Raw genomic sequence first — 21,245 nt, forward strand, 5'->3', positions numbered from 1 at the left:
ACACAGTCAGTTTGGCAATTACATCTTTTATTCTTTATTATGTTATCGATCATTTATTACATTTAACTTAATACACGGTCATGGAGTGCAGTGGATAAGTCTTCATAATAACTTGTTTTTTTTTTAAATAACTTTTAGTCTTTTTAACTAATTCGCTTTTTTTTTTATTTTAGCACTCACTTAGCTAAATAAATTGCAATTAACTGATGATTACATCTCCTAGATAAGGTAAACCGAGAGATTCTCTTTATTGCACTCTATTGCTAAATAAATTACGACTACCCAGTGATTTGGTCAAGATTGTTCAATGTATTACTGTAACACTACTGATGATATGAATGGAACCAAAACATTCAATCGTTATATAAGATTTGAGAAATATATGACGTTCTAAATATAATGCAGGAATAATTGTGTATCAGAGCTCTCAACTGCCTATTTTTTACTTATTTATCAAGTCATTATCACTTTGAGGAAAATCGCATTTATATTCTGGATCAAAGGAGAGTAGTGATCAGCATCAATCTAAACAAAATTGTCTCAATTGAAAACTTATAAAGATTAAAAAATGAAGAAATATTAACCCAATATAAGTTTGAAAATCCAAATGAATTGTAACAAGATTTTATTATAATATCTAATTATATATTGATATTTGATTATTTATATATATATTATAGTTTAATATATTTTTACTTATATATTACATATAAGCTGTATGAATTACATTATACATATTTATTTTTCCAGTATTGGTGGATACAGTTCAGTTATAATTGTAAAACACGCATTGATACGTTTGGAAAATAAATATTTACATTTAAATAAGAATCAGCAAAATAACTGATGTAATGGTGGTTTCTGAATATCAGTGAAAATTTGAATGCCAATAGAGATAAACAGAAGTACATACTGTCAACAATTCAAAGTCGGGGTCATCAGAATTTATTCTGTATACAGAAAGGTATACTACATAAATTAGACTTTTAAGTCTAAATATCTCAGGAAAACTATGAGAGGCCTCCACCCAGTTAAAGCAAAATTATTCAGAATCATGACGTTGACAACATAGGTCAAGGTCTTCAGCATGGTGTCCATTAAGCAGGGAGCACAGACTTTTGCATAACGCATAATACATAATGCACAAGAGAAACAATCAATCTGAATCCCTCCTTTCCTTCCACTTCATGGAAAGGAAGAACTTTGATTGGTTGATTCTCTTATGCACTATGCGTTATGCAAAAGCTTGTGTCTGGGCTCTTAATATCCATAATTACCAATTACAATTTAACTGACATTGGTACAGAAATCATATTTTTATTTTTGTAAAAATTATAATTGAAAAGATAAAAACATATGTGTATAGACAATTAAATTCATTGAACAAAAATAGATATACAAATATAATTGACTTGCATCGATTATCTTTTATATCTCACAAAAGAGGAAAGCAACTACGAAAAATCTAAAGTATTTTTGTACACATATATTATTTCCAATACAATATTAGTTCTCTTACTTCACCATTGAAGATAAGATTAACTGATATTTTACAATACAAACTAAGTATCATTAACTTGAAATTCACCTATATTTACGTATCATTTTCATAGTCCTTCGGATTTTTGCGAGAAAGAGCGCGATTCTTCTCATCCGCCCAATTTATAAGCAAATAGGAAAACATGAAAACTGTAACGAAGAGAATGATAAAGATATTAAATTATGAAATAAATGACTTATTATATATGCAAATGTTAAATATACTTACAAGGTGCAACCCTAAATACACTGCCTCGGAAACGACGAATTAGGTTTGGTACACCTTCAGAAAATATTCCTTTGAAGGTTTTTTGTTCGTACGGACTTAAGCGAAAATAGACAATGCCATTAATTTTATAAAGGTTTCCAAATTCCTTCCCCATATTGACTAAAGTCTGAAAAATATGTAGTTATTACAACCTTAACATATAATATTTAATGAACATAACCAATTTCGTATAATCATATCAAATATTCTTTAAAATGTCTTTCAATACTCCAAATTTACATTTCGCAAGTTTTAGTAAAACACAAGACAATGTCAAGAACGTAAAATAATTACGTAATTTTCTGTACTCACAGCAGTACGCAAGAGAAGAAGACAAGAGATACGTCTTGATCCTTGATCATGAAGATACCTAAATATCAAGACATATCAAGATGGCAATTTTTCATACTTTTGAAGATAATGCCACCTGATGGTTAAATAGGGTATTACATTTTATTACCAGCAGAGAGAAATCTGAGAGTGGACTCTCGACCTTCTTTTGTACCAAATCTCGTAGGGTAATATTCATGTTCTTGGTGGTTCACTCCCATACTATAGCTGATTTTTCATGTGCAGTACGCTGCGGCAGCAAAATGTCACGTGATACAAATTTTCGAGAACTGATTGGAAGTGCATCACAGTGCGTCACCTCACAAAAGATTTTTAACCAATAATAACATTTTGCTGCCGCAGCTTGCTGCACATGAAAAATCAGCTTATTACGTGGATTAGACAAAAATGAATAATCAACTTTGATGTTTCGTTCTTCTTTAATCCATGTAATAGTGTGGAAGAAAATCATAAAAACGTGGGCATTTTATCCTAGAGGTTTGGTGCACAAAAAAAAGTTAAAATATATCCTCTCTCAAGTTTCTTTCTGCTACACACTGATCGATACAAAGGCTGCGTTTAACGGAAAAAGCAGCTTTGTAAAATTCTTCAGTACAATTAGTTCTTGCTTTTAATTCTTTATGGATCTAATAGCGTTTTTCATTAGGAAAAATAGTGTAACAATGGTGCACACTAAATGCAATTGAATGCAAATCAATTTATATATTTTCAGTGTTAATAAATAATTTAAAACTTTAACATTATAAGGTTATCGCGACAAAGAATATCTAACTAAAATGGTTAAATTATTTTTTAATACTGAAAATATGTAAAATGATTTGCATTCAATTGCATCAGTTTTATCAGTGAAAAACGCTGTAAATGTATAAACCAATCATATCATACTAAAAAATTTTGCAACATTTGAAAGTATTTATAGTTGATTTTTAAGCTTGATTTACAACTGTGTAAACGTAGTTGTAAATGATCACGTTGTAAGAATTGTCCAATCACAGTTGGATATTTTCCTTGTATTTAACCGTAATTGGTCAATTCTTACAACATCGTTTACACAATTGTGGATCAGGGTTTATATTTGAGAATGTTAAGTATATTCTTAAGCCCACATTCTACTACAATGGTAGTTAATTATCCTCCTAAAACCAATGATAGTTAATTATCCTCCTCACATTCGACTATGATTGATTTCTACACCTACCCTTAATCCATGAAGGAAGATATAAGGAGACTTCATTCAGTCTCGTGCGCAGCCTTCGTTATATTACATAATAGGTGCGTCTTTTTAGACATCGGATACACAGCAGTTCTTGCAATAATTTGTTCTTTTAATATAACTGCACAGTCGATTGCAGCGCAGATTTTCGTTCTTTTGGCAATGGATACACAGAAGATATGTAGACGATTAGAATTAAGCGGGGAGTACAGACTTTTGCATAACGCATAAACCGTATACATACATAAAGAATTTGATTGGTTCATTGAATCATGCATAAGGAAATGGGCCAATGAAATTCCTTATGCACATGCTTTATGCGTTATGCAAAAGTCTGTGCTCCCCACTTTAGCTGCGCAACCGGCTACGTATCTGTGTGATCGTATAAAAAACACGCGACCGGCAAATACGATGCCTAAAGCCGTAATCACACCAGCGATTGTGCGATTGTGGTTGACGATTGAGGATTACTTCTCAACCAATCAGAGAAAAGCAATCGGTGACTGCTTTGTTCTAATTGATTGAAAAATAATCCTCAATCGTCAATCACAATCGCTCAATCGCTAGTGTGATTACGACTTTAAAGAACACACCCAATCACTATCGCAAAGTAAAAAAATAACGTATCACGAGCCTTCTTAAGCCCATTCTACAATGGGTAGTAGCAGTAGTGGATTAAGGTGTAGGTGTAGAAATCAACAAATTATAATCGAATGTCAGGAGAATAATTAACTATCATTGGTCGATTTCTATGCCTATTCCTTGATCCGCTACTGCTACTGCCTATTGTAGAATGGGCTTTGCAATCTACACCATCTGCGCAAGATCCTGGACTCACGTGACGCTGGAGCGAGATTACAAATCTATTTTGTTACCGAGGAAATATTATTAAAAATACTCGGTCTTGGACAAATTTTTGTGACTATATTAATAAGGTCTCGAGAATCTGGGGATAATTGAAGAACGATGCCATTATTGACAATAAAAAATTGCGATTATTATTATTATAACATAAATATTTTGGTAATACATTATTAAATTTGTGATATTTTTATTATATAAATGCTGTATAAAGAAATACGTATATTATAATATCTTATGTATTACCGAAGAATTACAATTCTTTCTTTGCAGTTATCATCTCTATTGATAATCAACCTCGGATGATAACATTAAAATCACAGTTTTTAATAAAAATCAAGTAGTTTTAAACTTTTGTATATGTATGATATGAAGCTAATAAATTATGAAATTAGTACCGTGTATTATCAGTTTATTAATAGGGAGTTTTTGCAATACCGTTATCTCGCAGATACGGTGAACGTTAAAGTCACGTTATCCTTTTCTTAATTATAATAGGTATGAAGAAAAAGATAACGTGACTTTAGCGTTCACCGTATCAGGATAAACGGTATACCAAAAATTTCCTAATCTAAGACCCGATTGCATCAACATTACTTGATTTTAAGCGACACTTTTAAAACTCTATCTCGTATTAAAGTCAAAAGAGAAACAGAGACAGTATTTAAAAGTCTCGCATAAAACCGAAATCACGTCGGTGCAATCGAGCCTTAATACTTAAATGTTAACAGTCACGTGAACTTCTATAAGCGCCGAGCATCTTTAACAGGATCTCATCTGTCTAGCTTAACTAGCGTACTTGTTATTATATACTTGTTACATAATTAAAAATGAGACAAGTGTATAATAAAAAAAATTTAGCGAACAAGGCGAGTAGAATCCAGTGCAGGGACAAAGAACGTGGCAGGATGAATTGCGCGTGGAGAGGGGATATAAGTAGCTGGCTTCTCTCCCGCGCGCGCATTCCCTCTCTTCGATTATTCGCGTGGCACGTCTGCAATGTGGCATCTCAGCCCACAAAACGGACAAATCTGCGAAAATCGACGACGAAACGGATATCTCACGGCTCACGGGGCTCGTCGTCCACCACTCGTCCACCGATGGCGCAGTCGTCGAGCCGTTGCTCAAGTACGACACAGGTCAGGTGCGGCAGCAGGGAAGGGACGAGCGAGAGCGACGTGAGCGTAACACGGAGAGGAGAGGAGGTAATCAGCAGTCGCGGTGGGTCGTGTGCGGGACTTCACGTAACGACGTCGATGCTGCATCCGCGTGATTCGCGCGTCGTTTATTGTCAAGCAGCAGTCGCGGCAGCGGAGGTGAACAGCAGCGGCAACGACAACCGTCGAAGTAACGACGTCCGGGAACATGATCGATTCGGGAACTCGTGGCAATGTGGTCGCGCGAGTAATCCGGGTCGAGTAGCGCGACGTCGTCGTCGTTCCACTCGTGGTGCCTGGCGGCGAGGCTTTCGCTCGAATTTGAAGTGCGTGCGTGCTGACCAGCGTCGGAAGTAGCGTGTGCGTGCGTGCGTGCGTGTGTGCCTCGCTCCGCGCATCATGGGTTCGAGAAGCACTGAGAATCGTCCCTCGGGGAATCAACTACGTTGCGTCCAAGACGTCGCGGCCTGCGAACGCACCGAGACCGATTTCGAGTTCACGGTGCCGCCGGAAGCACCGGTGTTCGAGCCGACCAACGAGGAGTTCCACGACCCGCTCGCCTACATCGCCAAGATACGACCGATCGCCGAGCGCTCCGGCATCTGCAAGATTAAACCGCCGCCCGTGAGTAGCACCCACACAGATCGACGAGAGGCGGACACATGGCTCTTAAGGCGCGTCATCTCGAGCGAAGCGTTGCCCTACCCGTGTGTCATCGTCGTCGACGTCGTCATCGTCATCGTCGACGTCGACGGGGTCCTTCCGCTTTCCTTTCTCGTGCGGCTCGAAAGAGAAGGCACGCGGATCCTCGCGGACGAGGAGTGCGCGACCTCGTTTTTATGCACTGCGATGCGTTTTTTAAAGTTCTAGTTCTCTCTCTCTCTCTCGCTCTCTTTCTCTGTCTCTCTGGGCGACGATTACGGTACGTTGACGACGGCGACGAGAATGGGAAAGAAGGTCCAGCGGTTACGAAGCTTCCTCGTGCACTACATGCGCGTCCCATTCGCACGCCGTATTTTCCACGGAGTGTTCTCCATGTTTCCTGCGTTTGCGAAATGTAACAACCTTACGTATCGTTACGTCGACAAAATTGCGTGAAGGAAAGAGGAAACCTAGGAAAAAGCGTATAGACGCTATGGCGATTAAAACGAAGCGAGAGATGAAGAAGAACCTCGCTCTTTTCTTCGTTCGCAACGCCAGGACGATGTCAATGGATGCTCTTTTTCGAAAATTACTAACGACATCGATATTAATAAAAAAAAAAAAAAACGATGCTGGAAATATCGATACGAATTTAAATAAAGATCAGTCGCGATCGGTTCACGTTAAATTATGATAACCGCGGACGGTACAACGGCGACCGCCATGTAAAATGGCCGAGACAATGAGGGACACGACGGTCACCTTGTCGAGGAAGCTCTTCGAGGTGGCTCATCGGGCACCGCGGAAAGTCGTGGGTAAAGGATATCGCGAGATTTCCTTCGATTCTTGTCGGGGACAGAGAATTTCGCGACGCCGACGCGATCCCGTTATTCTCGCGCAATTGTCAGGAAGGCGCTTCTCAAATGTGGACTCTCGTCTTTCTCCTCGTTTTCACCCCCTCGGGCCTCGTTCGGGTGCACGAGGTGCGTTTAGACCGGACTACGAGGCTTCGTCGAGGGCGTGTTCCGGTTCCGAGGAAATCTCATCACTGGGCGCGTTGCAGTTCGCCGCATGACATAATTTTTTTCCGCGCTATATCGTCACCTTTCACTCGGCGAGCTCTCGACCGTAGCCAGGGCTCTCCCGTTGCAATTCGGATCTATTTACTTGATACACGCGAAACCTGTCGCGATCCTCCTACCTGAGCATCGTTTCTCGACTCTTTGTCATTCGTTCGTCGCACGTCGTTATAGTTTATGCCACCATTAGAAACGATTTGCGCCACCATCTTGTTTCCGCATATAAAGAGGAAAAACTTGGATGTCGGAAATCTCGGCTTTCCTTCCTGAATGCGTGGGTGAAGCGAGCGTTGGGTCGGATTCACGAATGGATCGTTTTTGGCTCACGTGATCCGACCCTAAGTCGATGCGTGCAAAATGTGGGAATGCCGTCCGTCGACGCGATTGTGCTTTGGTGAAAAATTTCACTGTAATTATTCTAGGTTTTGAGACTTCATAGCGAGATTGCTGAAAGTTGCAGAAATTTCAGCTAACGTACTGAAAAATGTTGAACTCGCTAACACCTGAAGATGAAACCTGCGGATTAATTTCAGCGACATCTTTCCTCCAGGGATTCGAGAACGTCTTCTAGAAAAAAATGCATGGACGTTTATTTAACGATAATTATTGAACCACTTTGAGCGTAACGATCGTATCTGTCCGACTTAAAAGCTAAAATATCATGTTTCCGTGTTTTTTTCCACTTTTGGGAAGAAGCCGTTTCTATTCATCCGGGAGATTTCTTCTTCCGATCGCACTGCTCCGCGCCAGAAATTTTCAGCTCATCGAGATAATGGTAATCTTTAATAACCGTCGAGATCGCGACCAATTCTCAGAGAAAACATTACCCGAAGGTGAAACGATAACGCGTTCGCGATTGTGTTGCGTCATTTTCTTCGGACAGGTATAAGTCTGCCCGTCAAAAGCATCAAGGCGCCGGCACTCAAGAAATTATTGATTTTTACCTACACCGGCTAATCGATACCTAATAATTGTTCCGGCTGTAGCTAATTGTTTGTTCTCTCTCTCTCTCTCTCTCTCTCTCTCTCATCTACTGAAAAAAAATTTATTCTACAAGCTGTTTGCTGCAAGAAATTTATTCTATAAGCTGTCGTCTCTATGACGTTTTGTTCCTTCGTTCCTAGATGCGATTTACGAGTGATAGTGCATAATTACGATACAATACTCATTTTTATCTAATCATTTTCAACGTGACATCCAAGAAAAGCTCGGATTTGTTTACTGGTTTTCTAGTACTTACCGACTTCTGAAATTTGTGTGGAAAAGTGTAACGTGAATGTGGAAATTCGTCAAAGACCATGCGCAATGTCGGCTAGTTTTCGAGCAGCAATCTTTATCAGTAACAGCGTTCGTATTGATAAAAACCGAACGAGCATATAATATAATCGAATTCATTAATCGTGTATTTAAAAATCGTGTGTTTGCAAAAATAGTTTCTCGAATTTCGTCCCGTAATAAGACTGAGTTCTTAATTCTTTTATCGAGTTTTCAAATATTCTGATCACAACTGTCGCTTTCGTCGGCTGAGAAAAGTACATGGAATCGATATTCTCTCTACATTTTGCGAAAACGAGCCGGAAATAACGAGGTGAACTGCAAGTTTATCTTCGATTTGCTTCGAAATCTTCAAAGTGCGATCGTTGATAATGCGATAAGTGTGTAGTGAAGCTTTCGATCGTATAGATTCATCAAAAATCTTGTCATTCGCGGATTCTTCCAAAGAGAATCAATAAAAGAATTATATTGCGGCGTCACGTCAGAGTTAGGCGCTCGGGGTGGCCACGTCGTACCTAAATTACATATACATGTATATGTAGTATGTATATATGTATGTATATATATATAATGTGCACTTGATACTCGAAATACCTCCGTGTCTCGTGATATAAAAAATATAAAATCATTTTTTTCCATTGAAAGAGAGCGAGAGGGGGAGGTGAGGGGGAAGGGAAATGAGAAAGATATGTATATATAAATGTTTGAATATATAAATGTTTGAACGTACAAAAATGTATCTATACAATTCAAGATATTTGCCCATATTTCGCTTGCTTCCGGGTTATTATAATTCGTCAAATCATCACCATCTCTTTGAAGAAGATTCATAATATATAAATTGGTCTACTCTATTGGTATCGCGATGAATAAGCGCGTCAAAATTCTGCTTTCCAAAGATCTCTGCTCCCTACTGAATTGTTATTAAAATCAGCTTGTGTCAGTATTGTGCACGGTTGAAGAACACAATGATACACTCGTGAGAAGACCACTAGTATACTTTCTACAGAGCCTGATATTTTCCCGAGAGCATGCCGCCATTACGGAAGTTGTGTCGTAGGAAATGCGCGACGTTACACACGGCCGTTGGACGCTCGTAAAACGATAGCTTGATTGATGAACTTTACAATTACTATAGCATTTCAACGTGACGCTGAATGAGATTAACTATTTGGACTATACTTTGTTGCGTATCGGAATATCGCCGCGCGTGCAATATTCGTTGCAAGGAATTTTATATTAATATTTAATTGCATAACGTAATTAATGGATTGAGGAACGTTTAAAACGTTGAGTTTTGTTATCGAAAAAATAAATAATATGTTATCTAAACGAATAACGAATGAGAGAAAAAGATAAAATATTTATACAAGAAAAAATTAATAATAATTATTTAAATTCAAACACCAACTTGTACTGAAAACATTAAAAAAATACTCTACGCAACTACATGTAAATTCTTTTCGGATTTGAATCAACTTTTTTCTTTACGATGCTGATCAGGTATTTGAGTCCTTGTAACACTTGAATATAATTGGTTCAATTAATATATACGATATCATTTGTTGGACCTAATTTTTTTATAAACAATGCAGTATAAGTAATTTGCGATAGAATAAAAAAAGAATTATGAAAATATATTCATTAATTAGCACTATAACATATCGCATGCACGAGATTTGTATGTACCTCACATTTTTTCCGTTTTCACAAATAATCTTCATACTCATCACATAAACAAGCTTTCAGAGTTTATTGATTATTTCGTTTAATTGTTTTAGCACATAATTTACACATAGGAGAGTATATATATATATAGAATGTATAGATGTATATTTAGAGACACGATTGTTATGCAGGGTAGATTATGAGATATTGATTAATCATACATATAAATATCTCAATAGAAAGAATCTAGATTTTGCTGCACTAACTGAACTGTGTGAAGACTTTCAAGTTCACTATAGATAAAATACAATAACAATGCGATTGCCATCTTACAGATAAAATATTATCTACATATTTATTTAATTAAAGATCTACGAATATCTTTTATAACAGTATATGTGTAATAATACAGTATTAAATATTCAGGCCGGTAAAATACCGTAATTTGTCAGATTCCAATGAAAGATGAAATCTACACGCTGATATTTTCATTCCAAATTTAATCCAATGTGTATGCTATACGTTTCGAAGGAAGCGAAGTTTGTTGAAAACTCAATTATCTCCTTATCGTTGCTATCGAACGTTAGTTACGCTACAGCAAAGTAAGGGCCACGTATACTATAGCTGCGCCTCTAGTTATGACCCGAAGTAGTACCGGATCTTCAACTCCTTGAATAAGTAATATGCATTGTCGATGTGAGGAACATGCGACCACTATTCGACTGAAATCGAGAATACTTTTCAGAACTTGAACTTTATATATAGAATTATCAAAGAGAGGAACGCGCGAAGGAAGGACAGAAACGCGAATTTTCTTTCTCTATACTTATCAAGATAAAATTGTTAAATCAAACTTTTTTGTAGATATCTATAAAGTATTATACGGCTTGTGTTACAGAATTGGCAGCCACCATTTGCCGTGGACGTGGACAAGTTCAAATTTGTTCCGAGAATACAAAGGTTAAATGAATTAGAAGCCAAGACCAGGATAAAGCTTAATTTTTTAGATCAAATTGCAAAGTTTTGGGAGCTTCAAGGTTCCTCCTTAAAAATTCCGCTTGTGGAACGTAAAGCTCTGGACTTGTATTCTTTACATAAAATAGTCACTGACGAAGGTAAATTTTATATATACAGTATATAGTTATTAATTATTAGTTATAGTTATTAGTTATAGTTTTATGTATTTTATTTTTGCACACTTTATATATTTAATTTTTATGAATTATTTATAGGCGGTATAGAAACTGTGACTAAGGAAAGAAGATGGGCAAAAATTGCTAATAAATTGGGTTATCCATCTGGGCGAAGTGTAGGCAGCATATTGAAGAATCACTATGAGAGAATTTTATATCCCTTTGACGTTTTCAAGCAAGGAAAGACATTGTCAGATATTGTAAGTCAAGTTCTATTTCGCAGGAAATTATTCATTACAATGCTAATTTCGAAATTTTGATAAAATTAATTTATTTGTAATTTAATTGTAATTTATTTAAACTAGTAATATATATATATATATATAAAAATTATGTAATTATTTTTTCTAGTTAATTACAAACTAACCTTTTGTTATAGAAAATTGAGCCGGATTCGGACGCAAATGAGAAGAAAGATCGCGATTATAAACCACATGGAATAATATCTCGACAGCAAATTAAACCACCGAATGAAAAATTCTCACGACGATCTAAGCGATATTCCGGGCAAGAAGAGAAGCAAGATGTATCGATTAAACAGGACGATTGCAAGGAAGAATGCGACTCAGACAACGAGTGTAAGGATAAAATTAAGAGCAGATATTTCAATTGCGATATGGATAAAAGCAAAGAACTCAAGAAGTTACAATTTTATGGACCAGGCCCGAAAATGGCCGGCTTTAATACCAAAGAGGGAAAGAAATCTAATAAAACGCGTGGCTTGAAACTCGTTTATGAGTTTGATCCTGTAAGTAGAATTTTACATTCTTTATATTACAATATTTTATAAAAAATATATATAATTCAATAACTAATTTATTATCTTTTCTTTTATTCTCATTTAGTTGGCAAAATATATTTGTCACAATTGTGGGAGAGGCGACAATGAAGAAAATATGTTGTTATGTGACGGCTGTGATGACAGCTATCATACGTTTTGTCTTATGCCACCATTAACGGAAATACCAAAGGGAGACTGGCGATGTCCCAAATGCGTTGCCGAAGAAGTTTCGAAGCCAATGGAGGCATTTGGTTTCGAGCAAGCGCAGAGAGAATACACCCTGCAGCAATTCGGAGAAATGGCCGATCAATTCAAAAGCGACTATTTCAATATGCCTGTGCATGTAAGTCATTGCTGGTCGTTATAAAAGAAATATATGTATATATTTTTTCTTTTCATTATATGCTTAATAATTTTTTTTCTCTGTAGATGGTTCCAACATCACTGGTGGAAAAGGAGTTTTGGCGAATAGTCTCGTCCATTGATGAAGACGTGACTGTAGAATACGGTGCCGATTTGCATACGATGGATCATGGATCCGGATTTCCAACCAAGACCAGCGTTAATTTATTCACTTGTGATCAAGAGTATGCTGAATCTTCATGGAATTTAAATAATTTGCCGGTTTTACGTGGAAGCATTCTGGGTCACATTAATGCTGACATTAGTGGCATGAAAGTTCCTTGGATGTATGTCGGCATGTGCTTCGCGACATTCTGTTGGCACAATGAAGATCATTGGAGCTATTCCATTAATTATCTGCATTGGGGAGAACCAAAGACATGGTATGGAGTACCGGGTTCTCAAGCAGAACGCTTCGAACAATCCATGAAGTCCGCCGCTCCGGAATTGTTTCATAGCCAGCCCGATCTGTTGCATCAACTTGTTACTATCATGAACCCAAACATATTGATAAATGGAGGTATAAGATTTCTACGTGTAATTAAAATTGTAATAAAATAAAATTAAAATGTGTTTTGTAAAAAAAGAGATAATTGAAGTCGGTATTTATAGTCAATTTTTATATTCAAGATCGTCTTAAGTTCAGTCTTGAGGTGTCACGAATCAGTTAGAGGCTGATTATTAATAGTTCGCTCTTATTTTAGACTTTTAAGACACTAATACGGCCCTCTAATCGGTTCGTGACATCTCAAGACTGAACTTAAAACGATCTTGAATATATGAACTGACTATGAATACCGGCCAGAGAACTTAAGGCATTACTTAAGATGGTCTTGAAATAAATACTAAGATATTTAAGATTTATTTTTAATCCAGACTTTGATATTTACCTAGTATTCGCAACTGCATTTTCTAATGGCGAATTCGATTGGATTGCACCAGTGCAGTGTGATTGCACCAGTTCATCTTTTTTCTTTTTCCCTTCTCCTGGAAAGAAAAGGAAGAAAGATGAACTCAGGTGCACTCAGTGCGCACTAGTGCATCCAATCGAATTCGCCATAAGTTTATAATTTATATAATTTTATAATTGTTTAACAGGAGTACCAGTATTTAGAACAGATCAACATGCAGGTGAATTTGTCGTCACATTTCCAAGAGCATACCACGCTGGCTTTAATCAGGGTTACAATTTTGCAGAAGCTGTCAATTTTGCACCTGCAGATTGGGTATGTAAATTATGATATATTCAAGCTCGTTTAAATACAAATAAAATAAAGATAATTCCAGTATTAGAACATTTAGCAATTTTGTAAGATTCGTAACTTGTTCTCATAAAACTTGTAAAAACTTGTAGCTAATATTTTAATTTTATGCGTATGTATCGTAAGACGTACGATTGTTAATAAATATCTACGATTTCTTTCTCTTGTAAATTTTATGGCTAGTAAGAAACTGTCTGCAAAGATATTATATAAAGATATAAGCAGTTAAAAGTTTTTATAAGTCTTACAAGAATACGTTATGAACTTTACGATTCTGTTTAGAATTTAGACATAAATTTAAATTATACTTTACATATATATCACGAATGCATACAAATTATACAAGTTGTACGTTGTAAATTAATTGTATTTCTTTTTCATTAGCTTAAGATCGGGCGAGATTGCATCACGCATTACTCAAACTTAAGAAGATTCTGTGTGTTTTCCCACGATGAACTAGTTTGTAAAATGTCATTGGATCCAGATTCGTTAGATATTGGAATCGCAACCGCCACGTATCATGATATGTTGCAAATGGTGGAGGATGAGAAAAAGTTACGGAAAAACTTGTTAGAATGGGTAAGTTTATATAACAATATTCAATATATTACAATTTTTAATGTGAAAACTTGTAGTATTTTATGATACAAGTTTTTGGTGAAAATTTAATATATTTGTTACCTTTAAATATTCAAATTGTTTTACAATGAACTTAATTTTGTATTTTTATTCTTTAACTGATATTATTGTTGTTGTGTGTAAATGTAACAATATTATTTATTTGATGTTTAAAACGTAAAATGTTGTATTTTACATTTATTTTACACAATTTAATGAATATTCATATTCATATTTAATAAGGATGGAATTTATATCTATATTTTTAATGTAAATATAATGTTAATTCTATGACATGAGTATATATAAAAGTTAATTTTCTGCGCCGCGAATCGATAAATGCTCTAAAAACTCTGGGATATGAATACGATCTTGTTTCCAACGAAAAACAGAGATAGGGAGGGGGTGAGAGTGGTCTAACATGTGAACACTGATAATACTCTTTTGCCCTGGAAGGTCGATATATTTAGGCTAGGTAGTACGTTATATGCCAAGAGCGCGCGCACGCGCCAATACATAAACACACGTACACACACACGCGACTCGTCGGACCCGCGCGGCAAAATTCGTATACATACGCATCCGTGGTCGCTCGCGCCAACCATTCGGTGCTGGCATTGGACCGTCTGTCCACGTTATATACGTAATTAATGTCGCCACGTATTTTCGCTATTGCTGATTCCGTCGAACCTGCTGTTATCGTTGCATTGTCGAGAGTCGTAGTCGTGGCGGTCGGCCTTGACTGTCTGATGTTTTAGTTGCTGCGCCTTTATTCTAGTTATGTAACTTACATATATGTAGGTGAGTAAAAAAAGGTTATGTTTTCGAAGTTTTGTGTGCCATGATGCTAAACGCGCAACTTGTTTTCTCGCGGCTGTTCCGTGGAACTTGCTAGAAGCACGTGTTTGTGCGCCAAATCCTTGAAGCAGGACTTTGCGGGACGTTACGTTTGCCCTCCGGGCGGGGATACATGTGGTTACGTGTGCATCGATGAAATACGACTTTCAAATCGATATTCCAACGTGTTTCTGCGCGTCTCAATTGTTTCGTTGGAAAGTTGCTAGGACCGGACGTAATGGGATAGATTTATTGTATCGGTGTGTGTGAATCTGGATAATTTGTTCTGTTCAGGGTGTGACGGAGGCAGAACGTGAAGCTTTCGAGCTTCTCCCAGATGACGAGAGACAGTGCGAAGCATGCAAGACTACCTGTTTTTTGAGTGCGGTTACATGTTCATGCCACAGCTCGCAGTTAGTTTGTCTGAGACACTTTGCTGACTTGTGTGAGTGTCCACCAGAGAAGCATACGTTGCGTTATCGATATACATTAGACGAGTTACCCATCATGTTGCAAAAATTAAAGTTAAAAGCCGAGTCGTTTGACTCGTGGGTGGCTAAAGTAAGAGAAGCGATGGATCCTAACATCGATAAAATTGAATTAAACGAGTTGAAAGAACTTTTGACTGAAGCTGAGAACAAAAAATTCCCCGATAGCGAGTTATTGACAGCTTTAAAAACTGCTGTGCAAGATGCTGAGAAATGCGCGAGCGTTGCACAACAGGTACTAAACAATAAACAACGTACAAGGTTAGTAAAAATTTTATTGCGGTATTTTATAGGTACCTTCTCACGGAAATATCGAACGTCGAGCATTGTGAGCTTGCTATTTATCAGTTTTGATTACGTGACCTGTTTTTGGCAAATAGTAAACTCAATGCTGGATGCTTGATGTCAGACGTTTGTATGTAATGGCATCTTACTATTTATTTACTTTCACAAAATTCTCATTTACATAGGACTAGGCAGACAGTTGATACCAAGTATAAACTTACTGTAGAAGAATTGACGCTTTTCTATAAAGAAATAACAAATCTAAACTGTGAACTTAAGGAATCAGATGGTATAAAATTTATACTCGATCAAGTATCACAGTTTCAAAAGGATGCAGAAGAATTGGAATCTAAAGAAGATTGCGATATGGAAAAGTTAGAGAAATGCATCGACTTTGGTGACTCTATCAGTATCGAATTACCTCAACTAGTACGATTGAAACAAGTATGTAATTGTACATAGATGTACATTTATTTTTCAAATTAGATATTTTGTTTTCACAAGACCTGTTTTATTTTATAGAAATTGACACAAACACAGTGGCTAGATGAAGTGAAATCTTTCCAAGATGATCCAAAATCTGTTAGTCGTGAAGAGGTGGTTAAGTTAATCGAAAAAGGCATGACGATACCGCCTCATGACAGTATTGAAAATACATTGTCAGAATTACACATGTTAACAAAAGCAATCGATAAATGGGAAGAAAAGGCTAAGATGTTTCTTAACACCAAAAATAGACGAACCATCGTGGCTGTAGAGGAGTTTATTCGCGAAGCAGATGAAGTTGAAGCATATTTACCGAGTTTAGATACTCTTCAAGATATACTGAACAAAGCAAAGAATTGGACGAAAATGATTGATGAAATACGAGCGAGAGAAAACTTCCCTTATTATGATACATTAGACGATTTGTTAAGAAAGGGAAAAAATATTCCTTTGCATCTAAATGATCTTCCAACATTGGAATCTACTCTCTTGCAAGCAAAAACATGGAAAGAAAGGACCGCGAGAACTTTTTTGAGAAAGAATTCGCACTATACGTTGATGGAAGCTCTGTCGCCGCGAATAGGCGTCGGTGTACAAGCGATGAAAACTAAGAAGAACAAGGGTGACGAATCCATAGGTGCCGTTTGTGTCTGTGATACAAAATTGGACGATTCCAGCAATTCAGCGAACGTGGTAGCTGCCTTCAAACTTGCAGAACAGCGCGAAATGGAGGCGATGAGAAGCTTGAGAGAGAGAAATTTAATGAAGATGAAAGCGGAAGCAGAAGATTCCAAGTATTGTGTTTGCCGGCGACCGAGATTTGGCATTATGCTCCAGTGCGAACTTTGCAAGGATTGGTTCCACAGTAAGTACAGCAGTTTAAATAACAGAAACAAGCTAAATATGGTTAACTAATTGTATATAAATTTTTATTTTACAGCAAATTGTGTACCTTTGTCCAAGGCACTGTACAAAAGTAAAACGCCAGGTCCAAAGGATATGAAATTTTTGTGTCCATGCTGTCAACGTTCTCGACGACCTCGTCTGGAAACTATACTGGCTCTCTTAGTGAGTCTTCAAAAAATTCCAATCCGATTACCAGAAGGAGAAGCGTTGCAGTGTTTAACGGAACGTGCGATGAATTGGCAGGTAGGTATTCTCATCAAATATGGTATTTTTCATCGTCTAAACAAACCATATCTTTAACTAACGTGTTAATTAGGATCGAGCGAGGAAAGCATTATCTACCGACGAGGTCTCATCGATACTGTCAAAACTTTCCGTAATGTCGCAAAAGTTAGTAGAAGCTGCGGCAAGGGAGAAAACAGAAAAAATTATCAGCAGCGAGTTGAAAAAGGCAGCAAATAATCCTGAGCTGCATCAAAGAGTGCAAGCTATCGCGCCCCTTAGCGGAGTACATTCGGACGATAGCTCGCCTAGTACTGCTGTGAGTATCGATTCTGATATGGGTTATGATAAATTTATCAATTGTAAACTATTATTATTTATAAATAAAACAAAATATACATATACATGAATATTTTAAATATTTTAGGATGACGATGATGATGTTGTTCCCCTAGATGACGAACCAACATGTAGTACTTTCAATAGTAACGAACATGCATACTCGTACAGTAAGTTTCTCGAATTGCGATAAATATAAGCGATATTTAAAATATTTTATCAGTAAATAATTGCATTTTGTATTTTTATTTCAGTCTCGAAAATTCGGCGGAAAACTCAATCGAGTGATAGTGAATCATTCGGCACATTATCTTCAAGCACGAGATTACGTTTGGAGGAACTTATGATGGAAGGTGATCTATTAGAAGTTGCCTTGGACGAAACACAACACATTTGGCGTATATTGAGTTACATGAATACCCACAACACCATGCGAAAATACAAATCGCTCGAGGAAGTTCAAGCGAATCAGGAGATGAAAGATGTGAAGAAACGGGGTAGAAAGAGGAAATCGGAAGAATTTGAATCACTTAAGAAAACTGGACGACCAAAAGTTGAAGAGAAGAACATAATTAAACGTAGCAAAAGCAGCGGTCCTACCACTAAGGAAAAGAGGCAGAGTAGTTCACCGGTTCCTTTAAAACGTGGACCTCGAAAGGTACTTAACTTATCGATAACAATCATGTCTCGAATTAAATCTTTCGTATTAAGAAAAATATTCATTTTGTTAGAAAAAAACAATTTTTTATATAATAAATTTATTTTTCACATAAAATATAGTCATAATAAGATTATTTAATTCTAGATCTATTTTGTGAACACAATAAATCGATTATTTGTAAAAAGTTTGAATTCGAGACATTTTTTAACGACTTTGACAATCGATAATTCATAGCTTCGCGAACATTGAACAGCTCAATTTCAGTTAATTATGAATTGCAGATGAAACGCAAGAGCGAGGGTGAGGAAGGCCCTAGAAAGCGAGGTGGTAATCGTACAAAGAAGACTAAGCAAGAAAGTTCGGATGAGGAGGATGATTGCGCGGCGGTTAACTGCTTACGGCCTAGTGGTAAGGATAATATATTCGCAACACAGTTCTAATGATATCTTCTAAGTGTTATAAATATCCTCTCTCTCTCTTTCTCTCTCCTCTCTATATATAATATATATACATATATATAATAATTATATATCGTGCTATATACAATGGATAATGTCATTAATAAACATGTTTCCAACAATCGTGTACATAAATTTTTTGATCACGTAGTATGTTGCATGAATTATTTTTGTATATAATTTGATTTGAGTATTTTGATTATACCCTTATTTATTTTTTAAATTATATTTTATTTTGTCTAAATTTCAGCACGTATTTATTTTATTTGTTATTTAGGTAAGGAAGTTGATTGGGTTCAGTGTGATGGTGGCTGCGAAGGTTGGTTCCATATGCATTGTGTCGGATTGGATCGTACAGAAATTGCGGAGGAAGATGATTATATTTGTAGCAACTGTAAAGAAGCCGATCAAAGTGCATCGGTAAGGAAAAAAGTGTTCGGAAAAACATAATGTATACCGTGTTTTCTCCTTTTTTAATTTTGTAAAATCCATAAGGTTCTGTACATTACCAGAGATTGTGTATATTATCATCGTGTATATCGGCCGCATTTTACATTTTGTTTTATAGGTATAATAAATATGCATGCGAATATATGTGACATCCCACATCGTGAAATTTAATTAATTCGAGAAAAATTTCACTTCCACCTTTGTTGCATTGTTTTGTTATATATTCAATTATAGTTTTAGAGGCAGATTTTTTTGTGTTAAACATTATAGTCGAGATCCGCGCTAGATTCAGCTGAATCATTAGGCCTGGATGCACTTCTTTCCCTTTCTCAGCCCCAGGAGTACCACAGCAGTACCACTGACACGGAAGAAGCTGGAGTCTAGGAAAACGACATTCCTCGTCCTAGGACTCATTAGCCCACTTTGTGTTGTCTGCTAGCTCCGCACGAGACTCCGGGGTGTTTGCGATAATAATGACTCTATTAACTCGATCTATTAACTCGCGATGCAAAGTTAATATTAATTATTTTTGACCAAACTACTGCAATTCGTGCATTATTCGAGCATTATTTACAAGCGAATAAGCGAACTTAAAATGTGAAGTATTATAGCGTAATCGCGCGACATGATACAGCGATCATACATAGTGAACATTTCTTTATCAATTGTATCTTTCATATGTATTTGCCAAAATATTTTTAGATGCTAGAAGCATCGCTAGTCAATCATCTGCATTTACCTATAGCTATGAAATTTCTGTTCACAAATAGATACAACACTGCACGATGCACATAAAAAAATTGTTTTTGTGCTTCCACACACGTATACACACACACATACACACGCGCGCGTGCGCATCTCAGAATTCAATTATGTTAAGATACAATATCATGCCTGTTTTACCTTAATACAATGATGAAAGTACTCGTCTGTATTATTTCGTTAGATTATCATTTTACAAAAAATTGTCAATTTCATTTCATACCGATAGCGGACGAATCACGGATGAACCGTGATGTACGCCTTTATAATTTTGTAATCGATTTATCTAAAAAAGAATATTATTAATATTTCGTTTTTTAAATCTTATATCGCGCCTTTCTTTGTGGATCATACGAAGTAGTTTCTACGCGAGATGATTAATTATTTATGATCACAAGATTGCATCATTTGCAGCAATCTTAAATACACGGTCTATAATACGTGTTACCTTAACTATTAAGATTGATATACCTTGAAATAAGGGTAGGTTACAAAGTGACCCAAACAACGTGTTGATGCGCTACGAAATATTCTCAGTATAGCAATGAACGCGATGAATCGTTTTCGGAATATATTGTTGCGTACTATTGCGTACCACGAGGCCAGATGTCTGTCGATCTTTTGTATCGGCTTTTAAAACATCTACTGAGTGCACAAGGCGACAAGCGAGGATTTTCTTTGCGCCAATCGTATGTACAGAATAGACTGAGAGATGTGTGTATTACAATTAGATTATATATATATAGGGTATTAGAATATATCAGAATATAGAATAAGCATAAGCTATAGTTTGTATAAAATAAAAGGAAACGATTAAGACAAGCAGATAAATTAGCATATCTACTCTGCCTTCCCGACATAATAATTTGTAAATATTCGCTGTTTTAGCACCAGAGGCTATACAACTCTTGCGTTTAGCGTTTATTATACTTCTCTTTATAATTTTATGATTCTCTTCACTTTATATTTTTCCATCTTTGTTATTTTTTAGAAGGGAACGTGTTTTTCCCGTACTCCTAATAATCTATAATTATAATAACTA

General features: G+C 36.4%; 2 protein-coding genes across 3 annotated transcripts; one reads left to right on the top strand and one right to left on the bottom strand.

Moving 5' to 3' along the window:
* Window positions 1-1,389: 1,389 nt before the first annotated feature.
* On the bottom strand, window positions 1,390-2,183 carry UQCR-Q (Ubiquinol-cytochrome c reductase ubiquinone-binding protein). Of its 2 annotated transcripts, none has more exons than XM_018541518.1 (3): window positions 2,120-2,183; window positions 1,769-1,934; window positions 1,390-1,689 (listed from the first exon to the last, which is right to left on the bottom strand). In XM_018541518.1, exons 2-3 carry the CDS (start codon window positions 1,920-1,922, stop codon window positions 1,595-1,597), a joined length of 249 nt encoding a protein of 82 aa, XP_018397020.1. In that variant the 5' UTR covers window positions 1,923-1,934; window positions 2,120-2,183; the 3' UTR covers window positions 1,390-1,594. The 2 variants fall into 2 exon arrangements, with proteins under 2 accessions (XP_018397020.1, XP_018397028.1); XM_018541526.1 differs by having other exon boundaries at window positions 2,048-2,123.
* Window positions 2,184-5,782: 3,599 nt separating this feature from the next.
* On the top strand, window positions 5,783-21,056 carry Kdm5 (Lysine demethylase 5). The gene is made up of 18 exons (XM_018541584.1): window positions 5,783-6,013; window positions 10,952-11,168; window positions 11,286-11,446; window positions 11,626-11,994; window positions 12,092-12,370; window positions 12,457-12,949; window positions 13,528-13,655; window positions 14,076-14,270; window positions 15,441-15,895; window positions 16,105-16,363; window positions 16,442-17,270; window positions 17,346-17,554; window positions 17,628-17,852; window positions 17,961-18,042; window positions 18,127-18,530; window positions 18,815-18,941; window positions 19,269-19,411; window positions 19,712-21,056. The coding sequence occupies exons 1-18, from the start codon at window positions 5,789-5,791 to the stop codon at window positions 19,823-19,825; spliced, it is 4,914 nt and encodes a 1,637-aa protein (XP_018397086.1). The 5' UTR covers window positions 5,783-5,788; the 3' UTR covers window positions 19,826-21,056.
* The last annotated feature ends 189 nt before the right edge of the window (window positions 21,057-21,245 follow it).

Source organism: Cyphomyrmex costatus, unplaced genomic scaffold (genome assembly GCF_001594065.2).
Source record: "Cyphomyrmex costatus isolate MS0001 unplaced genomic scaffold, Ccosl1.0 scaffold106, whole genome shotgun sequence".
Classification (NCBI taxonomy): Eukaryota; Metazoa; Arthropoda; class Insecta; order Hymenoptera; family Formicidae; genus Cyphomyrmex; species Cyphomyrmex costatus.

Excerpts from the sequence above, each read along its gene's own strand:
- UQCR-Q (XM_018541518.1), bottom strand. The coding sequence starts at position 1,922 with ATGGGGAAGGAATTTGGAAACCTTTATAAAATTAATGGCATTGTCTAT. Across the intron at positions 1,690-1,768 it reads TGTATTTAGGGTTGCACCTT|TTTTCATGTTTTCCTATTTG; the intron begins GTAAGTATATTT and ends TCTTCGTTACAG.
- Kdm5 (XM_018541584.1), top strand. The coding sequence starts at position 5,789 with ATGGGTTCGAGAAGCACTGAGAATCGTCCCTCGGGGAATCAACTACGT. Across the intron at positions 15,896-16,104 it reads AACAATAAACAACGTACAAG|GACTAGGCAGACAGTTGATA; the intron begins GTTAGTAAAAAT and ends TCATTTACATAG. Across the intron at positions 18,942-19,268 it reads TAACTGCTTACGGCCTAGTG|GTAAGGAAGTTGATTGGGTT; the intron begins GTAAGGATAATA and ends TTTGTTATTTAG.